General features: G+C 43.5%; 1 protein-coding gene and 1 long non-coding RNA gene across 3 annotated transcripts; one reads left to right on the forward strand and one right to left on the reverse strand.

The window, feature by feature from the left end:
- Positions 1-2,148: 2,148 nt before the first annotated feature.
- Positions 2,149-23,425, reverse strand: Rtca (RNA 3'-terminal phosphate cyclase). Its single transcript, NM_001004227.1, has 11 exons — positions 23,367-23,425; positions 23,179-23,279; positions 21,967-22,110; positions 18,657-18,780; positions 15,489-15,547; positions 13,989-14,130; positions 11,946-12,070; positions 10,003-10,061; positions 7,488-7,582; positions 6,379-6,483; positions 2,149-2,489 (listed from the first exon to the last, which is right to left on the reverse strand). Exons 1-11 carry the CDS (start codon positions 23,409-23,411, stop codon positions 2,388-2,390), a joined length of 1,101 nt encoding a protein of 366 aa, NP_001004227.1. The 5' UTR covers positions 23,412-23,425; the 3' UTR covers positions 2,149-2,387.
- Positions 14,497-18,995, forward strand: LOC134485678 (uncharacterized). Of its 2 annotated transcripts, none has more exons than XR_010063926.1 (2): positions 14,497-14,688; positions 18,588-18,995. It is a non-coding gene; the product is annotated as an uncharacterized LOC134485678 (long non-coding RNA). The 2 variants fall into 2 exon arrangements; XR_010063927.1 differs by having other exon boundaries at positions 14,498-14,599.
- Positions 23,426-23,681: the final 256 nt, after the last annotated feature.

Raw genomic sequence — 23,681 nt, forward strand, 5'->3', positions numbered from 1 at the left:
TCAGACCCTTAGGACCCACACAAAAAGCTGCCTGTGATGTTCTGGAGAGATGTTCGAGGTTAAGAGCACATCCTGCTCTTCCAGAGAATACAAGTTACGTGCTTGCAACTCTAATTCCTGAGGAAGTCATCTTGATTTCAACCTCCGCCTCCACTTGCATTGGCACAGATGGAATACACACACACACACACACACACACATACACACGCACGCGCACACACACACACGCGCACGTGCACGCACACGCTCGCGCGCACACACACACACACACAGCATGTGCTCACAAGCACATTCACACAAACAATAAATAAGTAATCTAATGGGCTTCCCCAAATGTTATTTGGAAAAAGCTTTATTTAAAGATGCAATTTTGCAATGAAGACTTATGTATACCCTGAAGCTCATATATGGAGACATAAATGTGTACCTTTGAGTAGGCTTTCAAAGAATAATAAATCAGGTTCTTACTTATCTGGAGATTTTCTTACAGTCTAGGAGAATGCAAGATACAATATAGCAAAATTAGAATAAGAAAAGGAAACCCTGTAGAATCTTCACTTGTAAAGAGGAAGAGCAGGCTGTGAAGAGAAGCCAAGAGCCCACTAACCCTTTCTGCTTTCAGGCCCCTCAATTTGAGGAAGAAATATGTGAGCAGCAAAAGTTGGAAACCGATTCTCTAAATCAAACTCCTGATGTAGGCCAACAGAAAGTAAAGGCTTGGTGAAGAGCCAGGTTATGAGTCTAAAGAATTAGTTTCAGGTTTTTGGCTGTGAGACTCTCAACACCGGGCCGGTCTCAGGGCTGCACTTCCAGTTCTCTGTCAGTGAGTTATCAGAGTCCCGAGAGGACATCCTTAAAGAGCCAGGCTGTGAGTGTACGCCGTAAAACCAACACTGGGGACATGGAGGCGGGAGGGTCAGGAGTTCAAGTCTAGCCTCAGAAACATAAGGAGTGCCTGGCCAGGCTGGATTCCGTGAGACTCTACCGAACCACCCAACCCGAACACTCTAAAGTATGAAGCTGAAGATCTGGACCGAGCGTCCAAAGCGCAGAACTGTTAGCATTTGTTGGTCCCTTATGAACACATGGAAACAGAAGTTAGGGTTAAAATAGAAGCTGAATTTTCTTACAAAATGCAAATGAAGTCCCCTGTGGAAGTAACAAAGCTTTCTTTGTAGCTGTCCTACCTTTTTTGAAAAACTGAGACAGGACAGTGGCATTGGTGCCAATGCCGACCATACTTTCACCATGCACAGGTGAGTCCTTTGTCTCACCCTCAGGTGCCCAGTCCGCACCTAGCGACCCTCAACAGTGCTGATACGTCCTACAACAGAAAGGGTCACCCTACCTTGAAGGAGACCCAACTTACCATGATTAAAAGCTTTACTGTAAAATACTCTGTTCTTTTCTTAATAAGCCTATGTTCACTCCAGTTGTTTACCTGCTCCAACTCTTCGATCAGATACCCTGCAACAGCATCCACATTTACAGGAACCTCATGCACAGACATGCAGCATACTGAACTGCAATGACAGACCAGGTTCACTCGAGCCATAACCTCAGCTGCTTACAAGGAGCAGGGAGCTGGAAACTCGGTGTTGGCCAGGTATGGAGCAGCAGAGAGTGATGGCGCCACAGTGCTGTTCCAGAGGCCTCTACTATTCGAGAATGCTCCAGTCCAAAGGCAGATATGCCTGGGATGAATGTGGCAAAACCTGCTAGGGTCAAAATAAGATCCTTAACGGAAGCACTGCTCTCGTGCACCGAAGTCCTAATTAAGTAGAGTGAGTGCCATTGAATGCAAGCTCTGTAATACTCCAAGTACTGTCTGATAACCAAGCAGCTACCGAGTGTGTAATGGGCAAGTGAGTGGCGGACGTACTACTGACAGACTGGACAAAGAGATGATTCATATCACAGGCAGGACAGAGTAACTGTGAGACTTCACCTAGATACTCAGAAAGGAGCTGCATTCAAAACCGATGAGTTATTATGTTGAATATTCCAGATAATGTTTCTGGATCACGGCTGACTCTAGGTAGCACAAACTACAGAAACTGCAGGTAAGGATACTAGAACTCACCAATTACAGATCAAATCTATGTCCCTGGCTTAGTTTGTTACATGAAAAAAGAAGCAGCTCATATGTAGGGTTTAGACAACTATTTATTTCAATATTAATACTGAATATTAATATTATAATATTCACCAAGTCTATCTTGGGAGATATTCAACAGACTTAACATGATGAGGCATTCTCAGCCACGGAAAGAACCAAACTTCATCTCCAAAGCGAGTCAAGTCCTGTAACGCCTGACGTCTTACTCACTGTGCTGCATATATGGAGTAAGTTAGCACAACAAGGAGGTAGAGCGTCAGTGAACACCCTAGAGGTGTGGATTTGCCATCCCAACTCCTTCACACTCGATGATGTAAGTGTCCTTAGAGGCATCTTCCTCCTCTTCTGATTTCTTCACAGTAAATTTGGCCTGAAAGCAAAACACGAGTATGTAAGTATACATGAAGAGGACAGAGGGCAACCCTAGAATCAGGTAAGGAGACAGTTATGGGATATCAAGCCCATTTGTTGAAGAAGGTACACACATAAAAACCAAGAAACACGTGAAGAAATTCAATACTTCTTTTGTCCTAGGACCGTGGCTCTTGTTCACTGCTGTGGAGTCTGTCAAGATAGAGAATCAGGCTCCACTCCACACCCACTGACTAAGAACAGGAGACATGTGCAGCCAAGTCAAGGGCGGATTCTGAAGCATCCTCTGTGGCTAGAGAGAAGGTATCTTTTCTAAAACATGCATCTGAACCACTTACCTGTCAGGTATGACATTATCTGCTCTCATTAAATTTTTCCTGCCAATTTAATTTTCTAAATACGTTGTAATTCAAGAAGCGAGCTCAGAAAGGGTAGATAGGGCGGAGGGTGGTGGTGACTAACATCCTTCACCACTGAGCTCAACGCTGTAGCTCCCACTTGTTAGCTAAAGCTGGCTCTGAAATATGTGATCCCTGTGACCGTGCTCTGGAAGTGCTACCTTAAAGGCAACTGCAGTCCCTTTTAACAAAACAACTTAAGTCAAAACAACTGAATGATTTAAGATTCTGGCAAAGGGATTTCAAGTATGCCTTAACGAGCATCCTCTGTGGCTGACAAATCTCTAACATACAATTTGACGCCATTATTCTGTGGTTTTACTGACCAGCAATGTTCACAAGCTTTCAATTCCCATCTATGCAACAGTGCACTGTATAAGTGGACATCTAAAAATCATGGTCAAGTGACAAACCTGAATACAGCAAAGGAGCCAAACTTCTATGCAGTTATTTGTCTGCAGTTTCAAATTACAAACATGAAAATATGAAACACAAGCAAGAGACTGGGAGTCACTTCCAGTTTACGCCTAGACTTACGGAGCCTAAAAGATGGTCTGGTTGAAGGCTCTGATCTCACAGATGAACTATCTGTACAGAAGCACAGGAAAATAAAGACACTCTGGCACAAGTCACCCAGCAGCAAAGAGCTGGGTGTAGGAGGTACAGACACAGGAGGCTGAGGTAGAAAAGTCTTGAGTTTGAAGCCAGCCTAGACTACACTTAGTGAAACTCTTTTTCAAGAACTCCCCTGCCTCCGACCATACACACAGTTGAATAAAAACAAGAGTCACAACCCCAGTCCAGGGAACTTTCTGTTGTGTACTATCTTTATGTAAGTGGCTACAAATATACAAAGTCCTATAAAACTAAAGGCGACAGTGAATAAAACGTCAAGGGCACCAATCTATGTGATAGAAAATTATAAATACAGCATAAGTAGAAATAAAAATAAGTGAAGGGGGCTGAAGAGATGGCTAAGCACTTACGAGCACTGGCTGCTCTTATAGAGGACCCAGCTTCAATCCCAGCACCTACGGGGAGGCTCACAATCACCTAAGACTCCAGTTCCAGGGGACCACACATTCTCTTCTGGCTTCTCAGGGAACCATGCACAAATATGATACACAAACATAAATGTAGGAAAACAATTCATACATATAAAATAAAACAGAAATAAGTTTAAAAATAATGATAGGGGCTTGAGAGATGACTCAGTGGTTAAGAGCACTGACTGCTCTTAACCTGAGTTCAATTCCCAGCTTCCACATGGTGGCTCACAACCACCTAATGGGATCTGATGCCCTCTTCTGGTGTCTGAAGACAGCTACAGTGTACACATATATGTAAAATAAATAAATCTTAATAATAATAATAGTGATGATGACGACGATGACAATGACGACGACGATGATGATGATAGGATCAAGCTCAGTGGTAGCATGCTTGCCCAACACGCACAAATCATTGGTTTGAGTTCCCAGGATGATAAAACCACAACAACAAAGGGAATCAAGAATATTACAGAATAGTCAATCCACTCCTGTCTTGTGTGTAATCTACCTTCCATTCTCATCATGTTTCCTGACTTAACCGAGACCTAACCATTTCTTACCACAACAGCAGCCAAGCAGAGCAGAGGCTGTGAAACAGTGAGTGCAGAGGAAAAGCAGATGACAGGCTTTGTGCACTGACTGGGCTGTTATACCTAAGCCCTCTTCAGTTAGTGAATTATTTTTGGTGGCAGGAGTGAAGAGGGCCTTTGCGACAGGGTCTTGCTATACAGCACTGGCTGGCCTTGAAGTCCCGATCCTCCTGCATTCACCTCCCAAGCAACAGAATGATAAGACTGCACCTCTACGCCTTAAGAATTTTGTTCATTAAGAATATTGTGTCTCCCTCCACCCCTCCTCTCCCTCTGTCTTCTTCCCTGTCTGTCTCTTGACAAGGTTGCTCTGTGTAGCCCTGGCTGTCCTGGAACTAGCTCTGCAGACCAAGCTGACCATGAACCCAGACATCCACCTGTCTCTGCCTCTGCCTCTGAAGTGCTGGGATTAAAGGCATACACCAGCAATGCCTTAGAGTGCGTGTGTGCATGTGTGCATCTGCACGATCGATCGGGTGTTTCTCATTCTCTTTGTTTTTTTTTTTTTTTTTGCTTTTAGGAAGAAAATTATTATAATTTAAAATATACTCTATAAAGCACAGCCTTTGCTTCTTTTTATTCTTTTCTCTTTTTTGTTTTTGAGTTCTTTTGTTTTATTCACTTGTCTTTTTTACTTGCTTTCTTGTTTTCATAAGAAAGGGGAGTTGGGGGGCTGGGGATTTAGCTCAGTGGTAGAGCGCTTACCTAGGAAGCGCAAGGCCCTGGGTTCGGTCCCCAGCTCCGAAAAAAAAAGAACCAAAAAAAAAAAAAAAGAAAGGGGAGTTGGACGTGTAAGAAGCTGGGGATCACCTGGAAGGAGATGAGGTAGAGGAAGTCTGACCAGAATATTTTATATGAAAAAATTATTTCAATTGGAAAAATAAAATGAAGAAAGAAGAATATTCCTTAGGGACTGTGTAGTTCTCTTCCATATACCTTCTGCTGTTCTTGCTGTCAGAGTCAATCTTACAGCCTAGGCTGGCCTGATGTGCTACACAGACAAAGCTGGCCTCTGACTCCCAAGTGGCAGATGGCAGGGATTTACTACCAGGCCTCGTGTGAATTCCTTTTATAATTTCAAAAAAGTTGGCAACCTCATAAAACTTGTCATAAATCTTACAGAATTGTATTACAGAGAATATAGCAGTCATGCGTGATGGATCCTGCTGTATCCAAGTACTCCATAGGCTGAGGCCAGAGGATCACAAGTTCTACTGTCTACCTAGGAAGTTCAAGGCCAGGCCAAAATATATACTGAGGCCTTGACTAATAAAACTAAACTAAAACCATGCAAAACAATAAAAAGAAATTCCAAAATAAAAAACATGCTACATTACCAGAAAAGAAGCAGCTCTATGTATTTGTAGTAATAAAGTGAGAAGCAATTTGGAAGAAAAAGAACAGTGGCTTTACTAGCCAAAGAGTATACTTTCTATAAAGAGGTTAACATTAATTTTGCAGTGAAATTTATCATCATCATCATCATCATCATCATCATCATCATCATCATCATCATCATTTTAAGAAGAGTACTGAAGAAAAGGTATGAACATGAGTTCACACAATGTTAAAGTAGAGACCTTCGCTGATGCTCAGGACTGCAACACTGTGCTGGGTGCTCAAAAACCAGGCTGCCAGCCAGAAGGCTGCCAGCACGAAGCACAGGCAGCTAAGCATGTCCTCTCTGCTCACACTACTGGCCCACAGCGTGTCACAGAGGAGACAGGAAGCAGATGCCCAGGCTGCTGAGAGCCCGCCACACAGGGAGCCCACGAGTGAAGCCAACCGTGATTACTGCTGGGCTTCCTGTCTCGTAGCCCAGTCAGTCTTTCTGACATAACACTCACCTTTGCTAGCTGTTCAGCAAAATGTATAGCGGTCTGCGTGTGGAGTGTGACTGGTCCCGTCTTTATCCTGGAAATTCCACTGGCTAGCGCCATGAAAATAATTAGCTATCAAAAAAGAACAAAGAAGAAAAAAAATCTCACAAATATGCTAATATTCAGGTTTATAAATTCTACAACTGCCCATGAGGAAAACACTACTAGAAATCAAAATAGCTTTTAAAAAAAATTAAACGAATAATTTCTCTTTTCTTTATGTTTCTAGAAGCTTTACACAGTGACACAGAGTAAGTGTTAACCAGTCTGTGGCTTGGTAAAAATGTTTAGCCAGACTGACTTTTTTCTTTGTTTTTGTTTTTTAAACACACGGTTTCTCTGTGCATGCTGTCCTGGACTCAATCTGTAGACCAGGCTAGCCTCTAACTCGCAGAGATCCATCTGCCTCTGCCTCCCAGGTGCTGACATTAAAGGCATGTGTTATCATGCCTGCCTTACAAGACTGATTTAAAAATTTATGTTTCAGAAAAAAATGAGAGCTGGATGCTGAAACACTTAACTAGACCAAATATTTCTGTAAGCTGCTGTACATGACTAGTTTTCATACTCTTCTAAAATCCCGTTTTAAAAGGTAATGAAGACTAAGGAGTTCCTAGGAACATGAACTTAGGAAGAAGGAAATGACTATACACAAGGAAAACTGTCCCAAGAAAATGGGCCCTCCTCTTCCTTCTCCATCTCTTCTTGCTTCTGAGGACCAACAGCAAGACTCCACCCACATAGGCAAGAAGAGCCCAACCACTGAGCTAGCAGGATGGAGAATGTGAGGGGAGAGAGTGAGATCTTCTCTGAACAGAGTAGTGGTCCAAACATTCAACAGCACTTCCCAATGCGAGTCTACTCGAGACGTGTGTGTGTGTGTGTGTGTGTGTGTGTGTGTGTGTGTGTGTGTGTGTGTGTGTGTTCAAGACTGGAAATACCTTACATTTAGACCAAGAGAATGAGACGGACTAATGTGTCTAGATACTTGATGGCATAATTAGAGAAATTTTTATGCAACATAATTATGTTCAAATCTGGTAGGGAAAAAGGTTTTGATCTGAAAAGTGTCATACCTGGTCTTGTAGATACTCGTCCACAGTGCCACCATGTCTAAGATTTGCTAACAGCATTTCAGCAGCTTCAATTCCAACCTTGTCTGCATTCACACCTAAAACAGGCATAGTAATAAAGTGACAACAAATTACTCCCAAGTCACCAAGTTTAACTGAACTGAGTAAGGTGACATATACTTGAAATCCTGGCACTTGGGAACCTACAGCAAGACTGTTCCAAGTGCGAGGCCAGCCTGAGCTAGAGTGAAAGTCTGCTCAGAAAAGCAAACCATCAAACAGTTTAACTGATGCATTAGCACTGCGGTAGCACTGTTTTCAGGATTCTGGACTTAACCAGTGCAGGAAGGGTCTCAGTGTTATTTACTCTTATGAAACTTGAGAAATGTCAATGTGTCAAAGCAAAAGTGGAGAAAAATAGGTCATTCGGTACCCACTTAAAAATGCTAATTATGGATCTAGTGAGATGGTTACATGGGTAAAGGCACCGAGGCTAAGCCTGACGATCCAAGTTCAATTCCCAGGAAACAAAATGAAAAGACAGAGCTGACTTCTAAATGATGTCCTCTGGCCTCAAGATGCTCCCCGGCATTTATTCTTAATACCACTCATGGGCTGGGATGTGTCAATGCATGAGCACCTGCCTGGCGCATGTCAGGCTCTGACTTACCCAGAACTATGAAAAAGGTACCAAATCAGAACAAAATGCAGACTGTGGAGACTGGCACAGTCAAGGGCACTGGCTGCTCTTCTGGAGTACCCACATGATAGCTCTGTGATTCTAATTCCAGGAGAACCAACATCTTCTGCTCTCCTGAGGTACCAGGCACAAAAGTGCTACACAGGCATACATGAAGGCACAATATATATATTTATTATATATGATTTAATTTTATATAATTATAAATTATATAAAAAATTTTTAAAGTCATATGCCACCATCTGGCAGCACTTTCTTGTTTTGTCTTTTTAATATTTATTTATTTTATTTATATGAATACACTGTAGTTGTCTTTGGACACACCAGAAGAGGAAGAGAGAATTAGATCTCATTACAGATGGTTGTGAGTCACCATGTGGTTGCTGGGAATTGAACTCAGGACCTCTGGAAGAGCAGTCAGTGCTCTTAACCAATGAGCCATAATTAAATATAATTTAATTTTAAAAATTATAAAAGTATCCTCTTTAGAAGTAACAGGTTATATTCTCAGATCAACTATGTAATAAAGTTTAGTCTCTTTCACTACTAAACCCAGCATTTAGGGAAGCTGATGCAAGAGGCTTAAATCTGCAGTCTGCTTGGGCTTCAGAGCAAGATACCATTTCACAAAACAACAGAACCCAAATTAAAAAATCTGCACAGGTTCTAGCTTACTTCAAGTTATGTACCTGTTTTTCTTTTTCCTACTTTTCCATACATCAAAACTCTTCAGTAGAAGGGTGAATACGAAATAAGACTCCCGGAAGTACAGAAGGTCAAACTCCAATATTCTTTAAAAGAAACCCTTGGCTACAAACAAGAATGTCTTTTTTTTTTTTTTTTTTGAGCTGGGCACTGAACCCAGGGCCTTAGCAAGCGCTCTACCACTGAGCTAAATCCCCAACCCAAGAATGTCTTAAAAACTCAGAAACTCAGAATAAGGCTAATTTTGCTTACATTCTATATCTTTACATTTACTGAACCATAAGTACACACACACACACACACACACACACACACACACACACACTCTTGAGGAAACTGTCCAGAAAAGCTGTACATAAAATCATCTTTGCAAGATTCCTCCTCAAACTGTTCACAGAAAAGCCCTGAGATGAGAAAACCAGACAAACCCAATGAGACAAGTGTCCTGAGCTTTTCCAAATGTCAGTACCATCAGATTTAAAAAGGAAGGGCAGGCAGAGAATTCTGTACTTAAGGCAGACTAAGCTGGGCATGGCGGTGCATGTCTGCAATCGCAGCATGGGGAAAGCTAAGACAAGAGGATTGCTAGGCTGAGCTATACAGCGATTACCAGGCCGCCCAGGACTGACCTTGTCTGAAGAAAATCAAATAGACTAATAAAGTGGAGTAAGGCCCCATAGACACGACGGCCCAAAGCTATGTGAACATAAATACACAACCAAAGCCCATTTTGTTTCAAGGCAACTTGTTTAAGTTAATGTGTGGCTGTGTCTGTTAACAAACTCTTCAGGTATAAGGCTGGCACTGTCATCCGTGGGTTTTAGGAAGTCCATGCTACAGTACTCATGGCTGAGGCATGGTTCCCACACTGCAATGCTTCAGAAATGCACATAGCATGCAGCTAAATGTTCATGACTGAGGCACCTCGCAGAGGGTGTAGGAATGACTACTTGAGATCTAAAAACTTCTCAAAATATGGAGTTGAGAAAAACGAAAAATTCGCTAACTCTAAAACAGAATTAGTTGACTCTTATCAGTCAGCAGTCTGTACTAAGAAGATAAAGATTTTCTCACTGACAACAGCATTTAAAGACCCCTTTCCTTCATGTGTACCTCTTTTGCCAAGTGATGATCCAGCAAACAAGCAGCCAGTGGATGTCTCAGCAACAATGCTACATAAGAGGGAAAAGTGTAATTACCAACACTGTAATATTCTAAATGTCATGTGAACACAACACAAGAAACCAGTTACTATTAAACAAGTCATACATCTACACCACAATAATAAAATTCCTCCCACAGACAGTAGTCACCAACAACCTCCCATCAGCCCTCATGGGGCAGGAGGATTCCTTTGGGCAAAGTTCAGGAGACTCTAAACTACTCACATGTAGAGAATGTCACCACCCTCCCCTATAAGTTATTCTGTCATTAGTGCTAGTTACAGAACCAAGTGATAAAAGGGACGTTACGCACACTTTAGTTCTGTTTTGATTTTTAAGGTAGTATTATGGTAATGAAGGCAAACACTTACTTTAAACTTTGTAAATTTCTGAACGAAATGTCTGAAATGTAAGTATCCACTAAATACTGTATTCTACACTTTAAAAAATCAATAAAGAATGTGTTTGGTTTTGGTTCTCTGTGTAGCCTTGGTTGTCCTGATACTCGCTCTGTATACTAGGCTGGCCACGAACTCACAGAAATCTATCTGCCTCTGCCTCCCAAGTGCTGGGATTAAAGGTGTGAGTTACTACCACTGTTCAGCCCAAATAAAGAACTTTTGTAAGACTTTATTTCTAACTGGCTCATAATAATATTTTAAAGACAACATTACCATACTAAATAATTATAAAGTAATTTCATACTTAAGGTTTCTTTAAAAACTAAAAATTTTCTGTTAGTGTTACTTTCAAAGATTACTTTCTGACAAGCTTAAATATTAAAGGGGACTGGAGAGAAGGCTAATAAAACTGCTCTTGCAGAGGACCTAAGTTAAGTATCCAGAACTCACTTAGGGCAGCTCACAACTGCCTGGAACGCTGGCTCCATGAGACCTGATGCCCGCCCTCTGAACTCCACAGATGCCTGCATTCATCCACATCCCACAGGAAAACACACAGACATAACTAAAGTAATAAAAATAAATCTTAAAAACTTAATGTTCACTCCAATTGTCCCTCAGTACTCATGGGGAGGTCATTCCAGCATCTACACAAGGATACTGAAATCCAAGGGTGTTTAGGTCGAGTATGTAAATGGTATCATATCAATTAGCTCACATCTGTAATCCCAACACTCGGAAGGGGAGGCACCAGGATTGCTGAAAATCTGAGGCCAGCGTAGACTACAGAGTAAGATCCTGTCTCTACAAACCAAGCATCATGCTGGGCGTGTGGCTCATGCCTGTGCTCCCGGAAAGGAAGCAGGAAGATCATGTGTTCAAGGAGATCCTTGGCTACACACAAGGTCAGTCAGGCTAAACTACTGGGACCCTGTTTGGAAAATCAAAGGCAAAAAGGGAATGACGTAACATTGGCACCAAACTTGTAAGCACACCCTCGTATATACCCCTTTAGATTACTTAGAACAGTCCTGCAATAGACATACACTTTGTCATAGCTGTCACAGTGTGCTGTTTAAGGAATGACAAGAGGGAAAAATGCCTATATGCATCTACAGTACAGTTTTTCCCCTAATACTTTTATCTGGAGTTGCTTGAAACAGATAAAGGCCCTACAAACACAAGGATCTACAAAACACATGGGGGAGGGAAGAGGAAGATGACTTTTTTTTTTTGTGGGTGTTTTTGATTTAAGGTATTATATTAATGGACAGCCCTGGCTGACTTAAAACTTGTTATGCAGACTCTGTCTAGGCTGCCCTCAGATTTGTGACCCTCCTGCCCCCCGTCTCTTGAGTGTAGGAAGCACAGCCATGTAACAACACCAAGCCTCAAACACGACGATCACTGCCCTAAACTAAGCGAATGTCCTACAACTCTTTGATGAGGACAATGACTTCAGGGTCTTAACTATTTCCACATCTGTGCTCACATGATTCCGCTGCCATTGCCGAAGGCTTGGTCCCTGGCCTCCTGCACAGGCTGGATGCTGACGTACAGATCCCGGATCTCCTTCCTGAGGCACCGCACAGCTGCCGCCGCCATATCTTTTGCCACCTATTTTGGCAAACCAGAAAAGGAGAACAAATCTGTCACTGGTTGTGGACCGTCACTTTTAGTCCTTTGAAAGTGAGTGACACAGCTTTTCCACTCCCAGACAGGGCACTAGCTTCTAAGAAACATTTAAGTGAAGACATTCAAATTAGGGTCCGGGGAACTGGAGTGTCAGCTCGGCAGTTCAGGGCACTTGCTGCTCTCAGGAGCTGGGTTCAGTTCCCAACACCCCCACATGGTGGCTCACAGCCACCTTAACTCACTTTCAGAGGACTTGACACCTTCTTCTGACCTCTGCAGAGGGCACACATGTGGTGTACATACATACATTCAGGCAAAACTCATGCACATAAAATAAATCTGGGGCTGTAGCAATGGCCCAGCAGTTAAGAACACTGACTGCCTTTCCAGAGAACCCACATTTGATACCAAGGAGCCACGTGGGAGCTCACCAACATCTATAACTCCAATCCCAAGGGACCCAACACCCTCTTCTGGCCTCAAAAGCCACTGCATATACATGAAGCATAAATATATGTGCAGGCAAAATACCCATACACATAAAAATAATAAACAATACAAAATCAAAACACAAAACAAGGGGCTGTAGATGGCTCAGGGGTTAAGAGCACTGACTGCTCTTCCAGAGGTCCTAAGTACAGTTCCTAGCAACCACATGGTGGCTCACTGCCATCTGTAATGGGATCCAATTCTCTCTTCTGGTGTAACAGCTATCATGTACTCATATAAATAAAATAAATCTTTAAAACAAAACAAATAAGTAGGGGCCGGAGAGATAGTTCAGAGGTTAAGAGCTTTGACTACTCTTCCAGAGGACCAAAGTTCAAATCCCAGTACCCTACACACATGGCAGCTCACAACCATCTGTAATTCAAGTTCCAGGAGACCTGACTCCCTCACACAGACCTATGTGCAGGTCAAACACCAATGCACATAAAAGAAATATATATATAAATCTTAAAAATAGATAAATTGGGCTGGAGAGATGGCTCAGCGGTTAAGAGCACCCGACTGCTCTTCCAGAGGTCATGAGTTCAATTCCCAGCAACCACATGGTGGCTCACAACCATCTGTAAAGAGATCCGATGCCCTCTTCTGGTGTATCTGAAGACAGCTACAGTGTACTCATATATAATAAATAATAAATCTTAAAAAAAAAAAATAGATAAATTAATTTTTTTAATTAATTAAAAACCAAAAGTTCTTCCAGGCATTTGGAAGGCAGAGACAAGAACAACTCTGAATTTGAGGACAGCCTGATATGCACAGTGAGTTCCAAGTCAGCCAAGTAAGACCATGTCTCAAACAAAACAAAATAAATACGTTTCTTGGGCCATCTTGGTTGAGGCGGCTCAGTGGGTAAAGCGCCTGCTGCCAGGCCTGCTGATACAAGATAGAGCCCCAGGGCTTACACTGTGGAGGGAGAGAAATGGCTCCTGTAGGCTGACCTCTTTTACCTCTATGAACACACTGTGACAGGAGCCCCAACCCCTACCTCCACATGTGCACCATGGAATGCAGCCTAATCCCTACACTCACAAAATAAATAAAGTAAAAAAAAGAATTCTCAGGCTGGGCACGCAGCTCAGGTAGTAGTGTGTCTGACCAGCATATATAAATCCTGGGGTTTACGGGGTATGTAAATGCAAGGTCACCATCAGCTATATCAGAGATAAGTAAGTCTCTATTTTGAGAAAAACAAACTAACAACATTTTGCTAACAGAAAAATATTCAGAAAGCCTGGGCTATTCATGCTACCTTTTAAAACAAAAACCTCAAAAGAAAGAAAAATAAACAAAACCTCAAATTGTCTGAGACTCTTATTTTGAAAGAAAAAAAAGAGTACTCTCAAAATCATCAAGGTGTCTATACACTTCTAAGAACACTATGACAACTTACTTTTAGTGGCAAAACACCGGCAACGAAAGCTCTCCCATAAATCTTAGTCACAGAGCCTCGATCAGTCAGATTTATTGGGTCCAACCGTTTAACTGGTGACATTCGGACAATCACTTCACCACCCCCTTTTGGGTAATAGCCCCTAGGAAACATAGAACAAATGCATACTCAGTGACTGAGGACAGGACAGAGCTTAAGAATGCATCACAGTGACAGGAATGACACCAAAAGATAGATGATTTGTAGGAGTTCATGAAAAGCCCTATATGATATCTGCAATCTCAGATGTCAGCTCTGTGGTCTCAAGTTACACATGAGGACTGAAATTATGCCCAGAGGTATAGCTCCGAGGTAGACTGCATTCTTAGCATGTACAGCCCTGGGTTCAGTCCACAGCACCTACGGAAACCATCTTCCCAGTGACACGAGACTATCAGGTGCTCAATGGTTACAGCACAGTGACTACTGCCTAAGGTAGGCAGAACATTCTCCTCACCACAGCAACTTCTATTCTAAGTTCCGTCAACACTGGCTCTGCTAGTTTCTACTTTCTAGATCTAAAGTAGCACAGGACAGACATTCAGATTAATACTTGAGGAATATCTAAGCAGGTGAGCACTGATAAAATTAACTGTCCTGTTCATTTACTGCAGATGCTGAGAGCTGCTGTGCTTCCGCTCCATTCACAAACCTCCCCCTGGTAAGATGACGCAGTTCTCCAGCTACTTAGATTATAAGTATGATTGCAAAGAAGTTCCAGCAGATGAACAAGAGTGAATGCATTCAACAGTCCAAATAAGAAATTACTATTTTCTATTCTTAAATATGATTTCTAATTTTTATGTAAGCATGGGATAAATAACATGGACTTAAAGGTACAAAGTAGTTTACGACAGCAGACAACCTAGTTAGACTATGACAGTGTGAACGGAGGGAAGATGAAACTGGACAGCAAACCTGGGGCACTGCGACCATAACACACCAAGCTCCATGCAGAACATGTGCTTGGACAGCACAGGACAGTCTTACACAGACATCCCTAAATTCTGACTCCCCTGTGGAGTCATGTCTTTATGATCCTAGAGTGCCTCGTGCAGTTGTCCACACACCCTGATCCCTTCGCCTGTTCAGAGGAATGGATTAACACAGGAATGAATAACACTAGCTATGAAGAGCTCCTTGTAGAAATTCCCATGAAAGTATTTCTGTCAAGAAACAAACACCACTGGTAGCTGGTAAGGTCCTATAGCTCTACAGTTTATGTCCAAGCCACAAAGTATGGCTATTTTCTGTAAGAACTATATCACAAAACACAATGCATTAAGAGTATCCACGTAGCGGTTCTGTAAATCTACCATTTGCACTATTTTTGGAGCACGCAATAATGAAAAGGGGTAAGATGGAGATGGAACTCAGCGGCAGGGGGCCTGGCACACACGGCTGCGTTGGAGCCACTGCTGTCAGAAGGGAGGGGTGGGTGCTGAGGACTGAGTAACTTACCTTGTTTTAATGTCACAATTAAATGTGAAACCAAACTTCTCAGCAATTGGCTTGAAAACCTGAAAAAAATCAGTTGTTCCTTTAGCTGGCAGTATACACAGATTCGCCAAGTTCAATTAGTAAATGAGAACCGCCATGCAGTGAGCTAGTGAGCAGGTGCTGCAGATCCACAGAACAACCAAGACCCACACCAACTCTACCGTTCAAAACTGTTACATAGCTGCGTGCTTAGCGTTTACTTAAGCGGGACTGTGCAAGTCTGTGTAATAAAAACAGCAGCTCCACCCACTGGATCCTGGAGTGACTACAGGGCAGCCCTCCGGGACCCAATGGACACAGACTTAGGAGGCCGCTGGTGAACAGCCTTCCAGTCTGCATTCTATGTTCTCAATACTGTTTAATTTTATTAGATATACAGTGCTTTTTTCTCATTTCATTAGAAACACTGTTTTATGACATCCTAAGTATGCCCCAAGCAGTATTTAAAGGACAAGGCACCGGAGCAGAATTTACTGAACGATCCTCTAAGTTCTCCACCTCCTACTGCTGCGACCCTTTATACAGTCCCTCATGTCACTGTGACCCCCAACCATACAATTATTTAGTTACTACTTCATAACTGTAATTCTGCTACTGTTATGAATCGTAATGTAAGTACCTGACGTGCAGGACATCTGCTATGCGACCTCCTAAAGGGGCTGAGACCCACAGGTTAAGAACTCTAAGGCGTCATGCCCGTGTATGTTATACAGTGACAATTATAGTTTAAACAAGGCTATGTTCAAGTATCTTTAACATTCATCCTCCACTGTATCTTACATTTACTTTATATAAAGTATTGTACTGGCTAGTTTGGGGGCAACTTGACACAAGCTAGTATGATCAGAGCGGAAGGAGCCTCGGTTGAGGAAATGCCTCCATGAGATCCAGTTGTAAGACGTTTTCTCAACTAGTGACCCAGTGGGGGAGGGCCCAGCCCACTGTGGTCGGTACCATCCGTGCGCTAGTGGTCCTGGGTTTTATAAAAACAGGTTTCAAACCATGAGAAGTAAGCAAGCCAGTAGGCAGCACCCCTCCATGGCTTCTGCATCCGTTCCCGCCTCCAGGATCCTACCCTGCTTGAGCTCCTTCCTGACGTCCTTTAGTGATGAACAGTAATGTGGAAGTGTGAGCTGAATTAACCTTCTCCTTCCCAATGCTTCTTGGTCATGATGCTTTCCTCGAAGCAGTAGAAATCCAAACTAAGAAATCTTTTTCTTTTTCTTTTCCCCCTTCAAGACAGGGTTTCTCTGTGTATCCCTGGCTGTCCTGGAACTTACTACATAGATCAGGCTAGCCTCAAACTCAGAGATCCACCTGCCTCTGTCTCCTGAGTGCTGGGACTGAAGAGGTGTGCCACCAGCACCTGGCTGAAAGTGGCTTTCGTTGCACATTTCCACACACTGACCAAAGATGACAGCATCCATCAGAAAGGCAGGGCTTCAGAAGAAGACGGTGCTTAAGCCTAAAGCCTTGCAAACACATGCGACCTATGGAGACTTTTGCTCAGTTCCCCAGACTATCACATGTGTATAGGAGGGACATACCACACTACATGTCTTATGTTTTGCTGTTTTTCAAACACAGGAGTTGTGATGTCACCCAGGACAGAGTAGTTCCTAACGTGTATTTTTCCCCCAAACATTTCAAAACTGAATTTGGGGTAGGGGTGTTAAAGCACAGAGGCTATCTGTATCTAGTGCTGGGTAAGGTGCAGAAGAAAAGGAGCTTTCATGGGGTATGAAAAGGGCAGAGCTGGAAACCATTTTGGTAGTCTCTAGTGAATTTGTTCAAAACTGACAAAGGCTGGAAGCCGCTGCTCCTGTGGCCTTCAGTGCACGTTCGTCACAGAGTACAGCCACTCGGCCTTTACTGGAGGGACACTGGGTCTCAAAGTATAACTGGGGAAAAACAAAAACAGAAAACCAGATCCTGGGGCTGTCACTGGAGACTGGCCAGCAGTTTGCTTGCCTAGCATGCAGGATTCTTATGCTCACGTCGCACGAACCGGCCATGGTGGTACACACTTCAACTCTGGCCCTCTGGAGGTGGAAGCAGGGGATGAGAAGTCCAAGGTCATCCTCTGTATGTATCAACCCTAAGGCCAGCCTGGGATATAAGACCCTGTCTCAAAGGAGGAGAATCCCACCAAACTCTAAGGCTATGTACAGCATTAGTGCTTCCCGTGACACAGTGAGAGGGCAGAGCTAAGCGAGTGAACAGAGCAATGGCTGGCAGGAGCTGCGGACACAACTAGCTACACAATTTTCTCTTTTTAAATAAAACTATTCCACATCTTAGTTGTGGAAGTTGGTTCACAGATATATATTTGTATAAAATTCTTAAAACTATGTTTAAAGGAGTAAATTTAACCGTAAAGAACTAAGCCACAACAAACCCAGAGAAGAAAGAAACGACTCACACAGATTGAATATCCTCGCCTGAAAATGCTCAGAGCCAGAGTGTCTGACTTGTTCAGTCTGTAGTATTTGCACAAACACATGGGATGCACACATGAAATTCACTTGTTTCACACATTACACACAGAACCTGCATACAGTGAAGTGTGCACCCGTGCTATGACCACAGCACAACACACGGAATTGGATGGGAAACGTCCTGCTTGTAGTATCATGTTGGTACTCAAATAGTTTTGAATTTTATACTATCTTTAAAAGCTGTATTGAGTGTCCGGGGGTGTCATGGGGGGTACTGCACCATTTGAGTGTCGGTCAAGGGGACAACTGCAGGAGTCAGCGCTGGCCTTTCTTGTGTTCTAGGCGCTGGACCCAGGTCATCAGGCTAACACAGTAAGTGCTCTTACCCAATGAGCCATCTCACTGGCTCAAATTCTGGCACACTTAGTACTTCAGCGGCACTCGACCTGTACCAGTTTCCTTCCCTATAAACATGCCAATGCTAAAATAAAAACAGGTGATTTATATGATAACATAATTTACATTATACTTTTAGTTCCTTAAAAAATATCTGTCAGAACACTATCTTAATTTATAATGCAAACCCTAAAGTAAACCTAATTCTGTTCCCTCTCCTACAAAGACCTAGGAAACGTGTGAACAGGATGTGCAGATGCTGCAGACATTTAAACAGAGGCCTGGGCGCCCTTACCATCATCGTGTAATCAATCTGCGGCGCCATCTCAGCGTTCGTGCCTCCTTTCAGACGGAGCTCCGACGGAGACGCAGCAAACAGGACACAGGGCATTGAGACCTGCATCAAGAGGCACACACTCCTAAGGAAAAGGCAGAGCAGCTTCACTGGACTGTCTTTTGAGTCTCAGAACAGCTGTATTTGTTACTGCATGCCAGTGTCACCTGAAGCTCAGACAGTGGAAAAGTTAGAAAACACTTCAGTGTCTGAAGGGTAAAATCCTGACTCTTACAGGAGTATTTCAAGGAGAAAGACAAAAGCAAACTGGGCTGAGGTAATAAATAAGTCAATCGTAAATGGCTTTGGCCTCTCATTTGTAAAGTCTGGGTTGAATACCCAACATCACCAAAAAAAATTAAAATAAAAACGTGGCTGGGCAGGGGTGGCCCATGCCTTTAACTCCAGCACCCGGGAGGCAGAAGGAGGTGGAGCTGAGTTTGAGACCAACCTGATTTACAGTGCGAGTTACAGGACAGCCAAGGCTATACAGAGAAACCCTGTCTCCACTATCAAACCAAACAAAGAAGAATAAAACCTTCAAACTTTTTCTAAAAGTATTCTTGAAAGCAGGAGTTCATGACAATGCACTTGGGACAGCCAAGACTAGAAATATCTACCAGCCTATCCCTGGGCTGTTACTGTTACCATGCACATGTATGATTCTAAGTGTGTGTGTGTTTGCATATGTGTATGCACAGGAGCATGCACTTGCCTACACACATACACAAATACAATAAATACATTTTTTAAAAATTAAGAGGCATAGCAGGTGGTACTGGCACACACCTTTAATCCCAGCACTTGGGAGGCAGAGGAAGGGGGACCTCTGTGGGCTCAAGGCTAGTCTGGTCCACCGAGTGAGTTCCGTTAGATTGCAGTCTTAAAGGGAACTAGAAATAGCACCTACAATCCAAAGAAATTCCTTAACATTATATAACAGATGCAGGTGTTACTACGCTACAGTCTCTATTCCTGTCTGTCTGTCCATGGTATTAATAATTCTAAAAAACCTTTTACTTGAAAGATCATTTAAAAAAATCTCTATTCCTGATAAGCACTTTCATCAATTCTGTAAATATTCACTGGCATGTAGCATTAGGAAAGAAAACACAGGAGATGTAATAGATTCTCCTTAGAGATGGAGTCTAGGAGCAAACCAAGAGATGTTAGCTTACTTAAAAGCCACAGTTTGTAACTGCTGAACAACTGGCCATGATCATGCAACACTTAGAGAGTGCATGTTCTCCTGGGCAAACTTAGATTCTGAACACAGTAAGGAAAATCTCACGTTTAGAAAAGTAAGGAACCACAAAAGCTGACACAGGACAGAACTCCCAGCACTGCAGTCATAGCTAGGGATAAAATGGACTAAGTGTGATAACTACTAAAATGGGCTTTCCTGCTTGGACTCTTATACTGTAGTCTCTTAGGTGGAAATGGACTATCACCTTCAAACCCAAGGCTCTCCTTGCTAAGCTATTAAGAGGCGAGGGCTGGAGAAACCACTCTGCCAGTCACATGTGCCACAGGCCTCAGAACCTGAGGTCAATTCCTGTGACCAAGATGCTAGAAGGACAGAACTGATTCCCATAGGTTGTTCCCTGACTGATACACACATTACAAAGCATGCATGTTTATACATGTGCACTCACATGCACGTGCACACACACACACACACACACACACACACACACACAAATACAAAAAAATGAATTTTCTAAAAATTAGGAGGCATAGCCAGGTGATGGTGCCACACACCTTTAATCCCAGCACTCAGGAGATAAGGAGGGGAACGTCTATGGGGTCTATGGGTTTGAGGCCAGCCTGGTCTACAGAGTGAGTTCCAGGGTTACACACTAAAACCCTCTCTGGGGAAGGGGGGTGATTAGGAGGCAACAGACCTCAATTCTAATGTCAATTCTTACCCTTACACCAAGACCGTGGATAGATCACTTAACACCAATGGGGTCTGACTTCCTAATTTACAACACGGAAGATTTGGAATAAATGCTTTTTCTTATAGCTTCAAGTTTTATGATTGTTTCAGTTAATTTTTAGAAAGATAGCTGTGACTTTTTCTTCCCCTTTTTTTTTTTTTGTACAAAATAACAACTAATGATTAAGACACCTCAAATTCTTTTCCTTGCCTTAGGAACGAACACTTTCTCCTGACAGATCTCCTTTTAAGCCCAATCATAGATCTTTGCAGAGAAGTCTACTTATACCATAAGTCAGACATCATGTGTTATTAACTATCTTTCTAAAATAATCACAATTCATTTAAAGTTATTTCTGAACTGACAAAAGGTCTATAATACAATGCATTACTCTGTCAAATTCTTTATAAACGAAAATTGCAGTTTAAGAAAAGTTACTTTAAAAAGGCATCAGGGGCTGGAAATGAACCTTGGGGGTAACATACCTGGCCAGAATGCTTGAGGCAGTGGGCTAGCACTCCAGTACCAGGGGCAAAATAAGGAAGCAGTCAGTCAAACAGCTCGCAAAAGCAATGAAACACTACTTCTTCTCGATGTTCTGTCATTGTGGGATGGTAGAGGGGTTCTTAGAAGTTTAAGATATCCATTTCCCAGGAGGCTTGGGTATGTTTTGCTGGGTTTTTTTTTTCTTTCTTTTTTTCGGAGCTGGGGACCAAACCCAGGGCCTTTCGCCTGCTAGGCAAGCGCTCTACCACTGAGCTAAATCCCCAACCCTGCTGGGGTTTTGTTACTCGTGTTTTGTTTGTTTTCTGGTAGTGGGAATTGGGACTCAAGCAACTTAACCTAATCAAGCACTTATACCACTGAACTAGGCTACAGTTCTATTTCCCTAGGGAAAAGGGGCTAATCAGGACATCTGAAATTCCTAGACTAAGCATTTCCCGGCTCCTGCACAACTGGTGATTAAACCCAGGGCCTTGGACATGCAAGGCAAGCCTCCAACATTTTCTACAGTTACATAGGTATTTATTAAGACAATAAGGAGTAACCAAGTATAGTAACACATGCCTGTAATCTCATCACCTTGTGGGGGGTGTGGAACAGGAGGAGGATGAGTTCAACATCAGTGTGCATTTATAAGGAGACCTTGTTTTAAAAACAGAACAAAAAACAACCCGGAGGTAATACTGGCTACAACTAAACAAGCAGGTTTATGGTTTATATTTTAAAAGGGAGAAAACTGAACCTCAAAAGACCCAAAGAGCACTCCCTAGAAGCCAAAGAACTTATATCTGAATCCAGGTCTGAATGGAGGTTTAAGGGAGACATACCCTGCTGTCTTGGTATCTGCTGTGTGGACTCCACCTCTGATCTTCTCGGGTGTAAAGGTTATCTCTGTTGAGCCGATCTCTGCTCCCTCCAGGTGTCCGTCACACAAATCCCGAACCATTTCCAGTCCAGATAAATGCTGAGGCCTTCAGGTCATAATACTGCGTCAAAACGTGTCTGATCAGACTGCCTATACCCCACTCTATGACACAATTACAAAAGCAATGGCCAGAGAGCAAGGTGATGTCTCCCACGGCAGAACTTTGTCTTGGGTTTTTAATGCACTTGGACTCACTGCTTAGAGGCAACTTCTCAAAGCTTTCAAGACTGGTTATTTGGGTTACAGTGGTAAACTGTTGCTGGAGAGATGGCTCAGTGAGTAAGAGCACTGGCTGTTCTTCCAGAGACTAGGATTCAGTTTCTAGAACCCACACAGCAGTTCACAACTATCTGTGACTCCTGGTCCAGAGGATCGGACACCCTCATACAGATATACATGCAGGCAAAACACCAATGTACATAAAAAATAAAGATTTTTTAAAAGGTAGTCTAAAACTACCCAAAAGCCACCGATCTTGCTTGAATTTCACTCAATAACCAAGCTGTGACACCTGTGCAGCCTGAATTATGTTCGCTTCATCCCCTAAATCCCCATGTTGAGGCCTCTACCCACACAAAATGTGCCCATTTAAATAGGCCCGTTAAAGGTACAATTAACTTAAAGGGAGGCTATTAGGGTGTGCGGTGATACAATTTGACTGCTGTTCTTATGAAAAGGGAGACTGAGAACGGAGGGATAGGGATGTAGTTCAGTGGGTAGAGCGCGTGCACAGCATGGAGGAGGCCTTAGGTTTCATCTCCAGAACCACACAAACTGGACATGGTGGCACACAGTTGTAATTCTAGCATCTGAGAGGTGGAGGAATCAAAAGTTCAAGGTTAGTCTTCCTAGCTAAGGAGTTCGAGATTACCATGGACTAGATGATATCTTGCAATAACAACAACAACAATGAACATACCAGTGGCAAGACGCACCGACAAACTACCCTATTTCAACCGGTCCTAAGAACAACTTGCGGCCTGCCCTATGGACAGAAAAGGAGGGCGAAGGCTGCACTCTGAATGCTGCCCGGGGCCTCCTCCGCCCCACAACCCAGGCTCCGATCTCGGTACCCCCATACCCTCTACCCAAACTCCCCCCCGGCCCGCGATACCTGAGGCCGGGCGTGCTGCGGCCTGCCCGGATCTTCTGCACGCGCAAGGGGAGACCCAGGAGGCAGCTCAGGGCGGTGGAGACCCTGAGGATCTGGCCGCCCTGCAGAGCACCGGGGTGAAGAAACAAGAGAGGTTAAATAGAGGCCCCGCCACAGCTCGCCCGGGCCCCACACAGCCTCGCACTCACCCCTTCCATGATCCCGCCGTCCACCTCCACCCGCTGCCCCTCCATTGCCGGCGCGTCTGAGCCTGGCCTGCAGTAGCCACGCCCCTGCTGCAACGGGAAAAAGACCAGGCGCCGGCAAGCCCGCAGTCCCGACACTGCTCTTCCGGGCCGAGTTCGCCGGAAGGAGAAAGTACTAGAGCCTCCCGGGAAACTGTAGCTGTGGGAACGAATTCCTATGTGGACGGGCCCCAGCTGTACGCATGCGCTCCGCCCAGCGCTCAAGGAGGCTGCGCAGGCGATAGCTACCTGTATTCTACCCAAACTAGCAGGGAACTG

The sequence above is a fragment of the Rattus norvegicus genome, chromosome 2 (assembly GCF_036323735.1).
Source record: "Rattus norvegicus strain BN/NHsdMcwi chromosome 2, GRCr8, whole genome shotgun sequence".
Classification (NCBI taxonomy): domain Eukaryota; kingdom Metazoa; phylum Chordata; class Mammalia; order Rodentia; family Muridae; genus Rattus; species Rattus norvegicus.

Coding starts and splice junctions, on each gene's coding strand:
- Rtca (NM_001004227.1), bottom strand. CDS start 23,411: ATGGAGGGGCAGCGGGTGGAGGTGGACGGCGGGATCATGGAAGGG. Junction 15,548..18,656: donor AGATTGATTACACGATGATG/GTAAGGGCGCCC, acceptor GATTTTTTTCAG/GTTTTCAAGCCAATTGCTGA. Junction 12,071..13,988: donor CCGGTGTTTTGCCACTAAAA/GTAAGTTGTCAT, acceptor TTGCCAAAATAG/GTGGCAAAAGATATGGCGGC.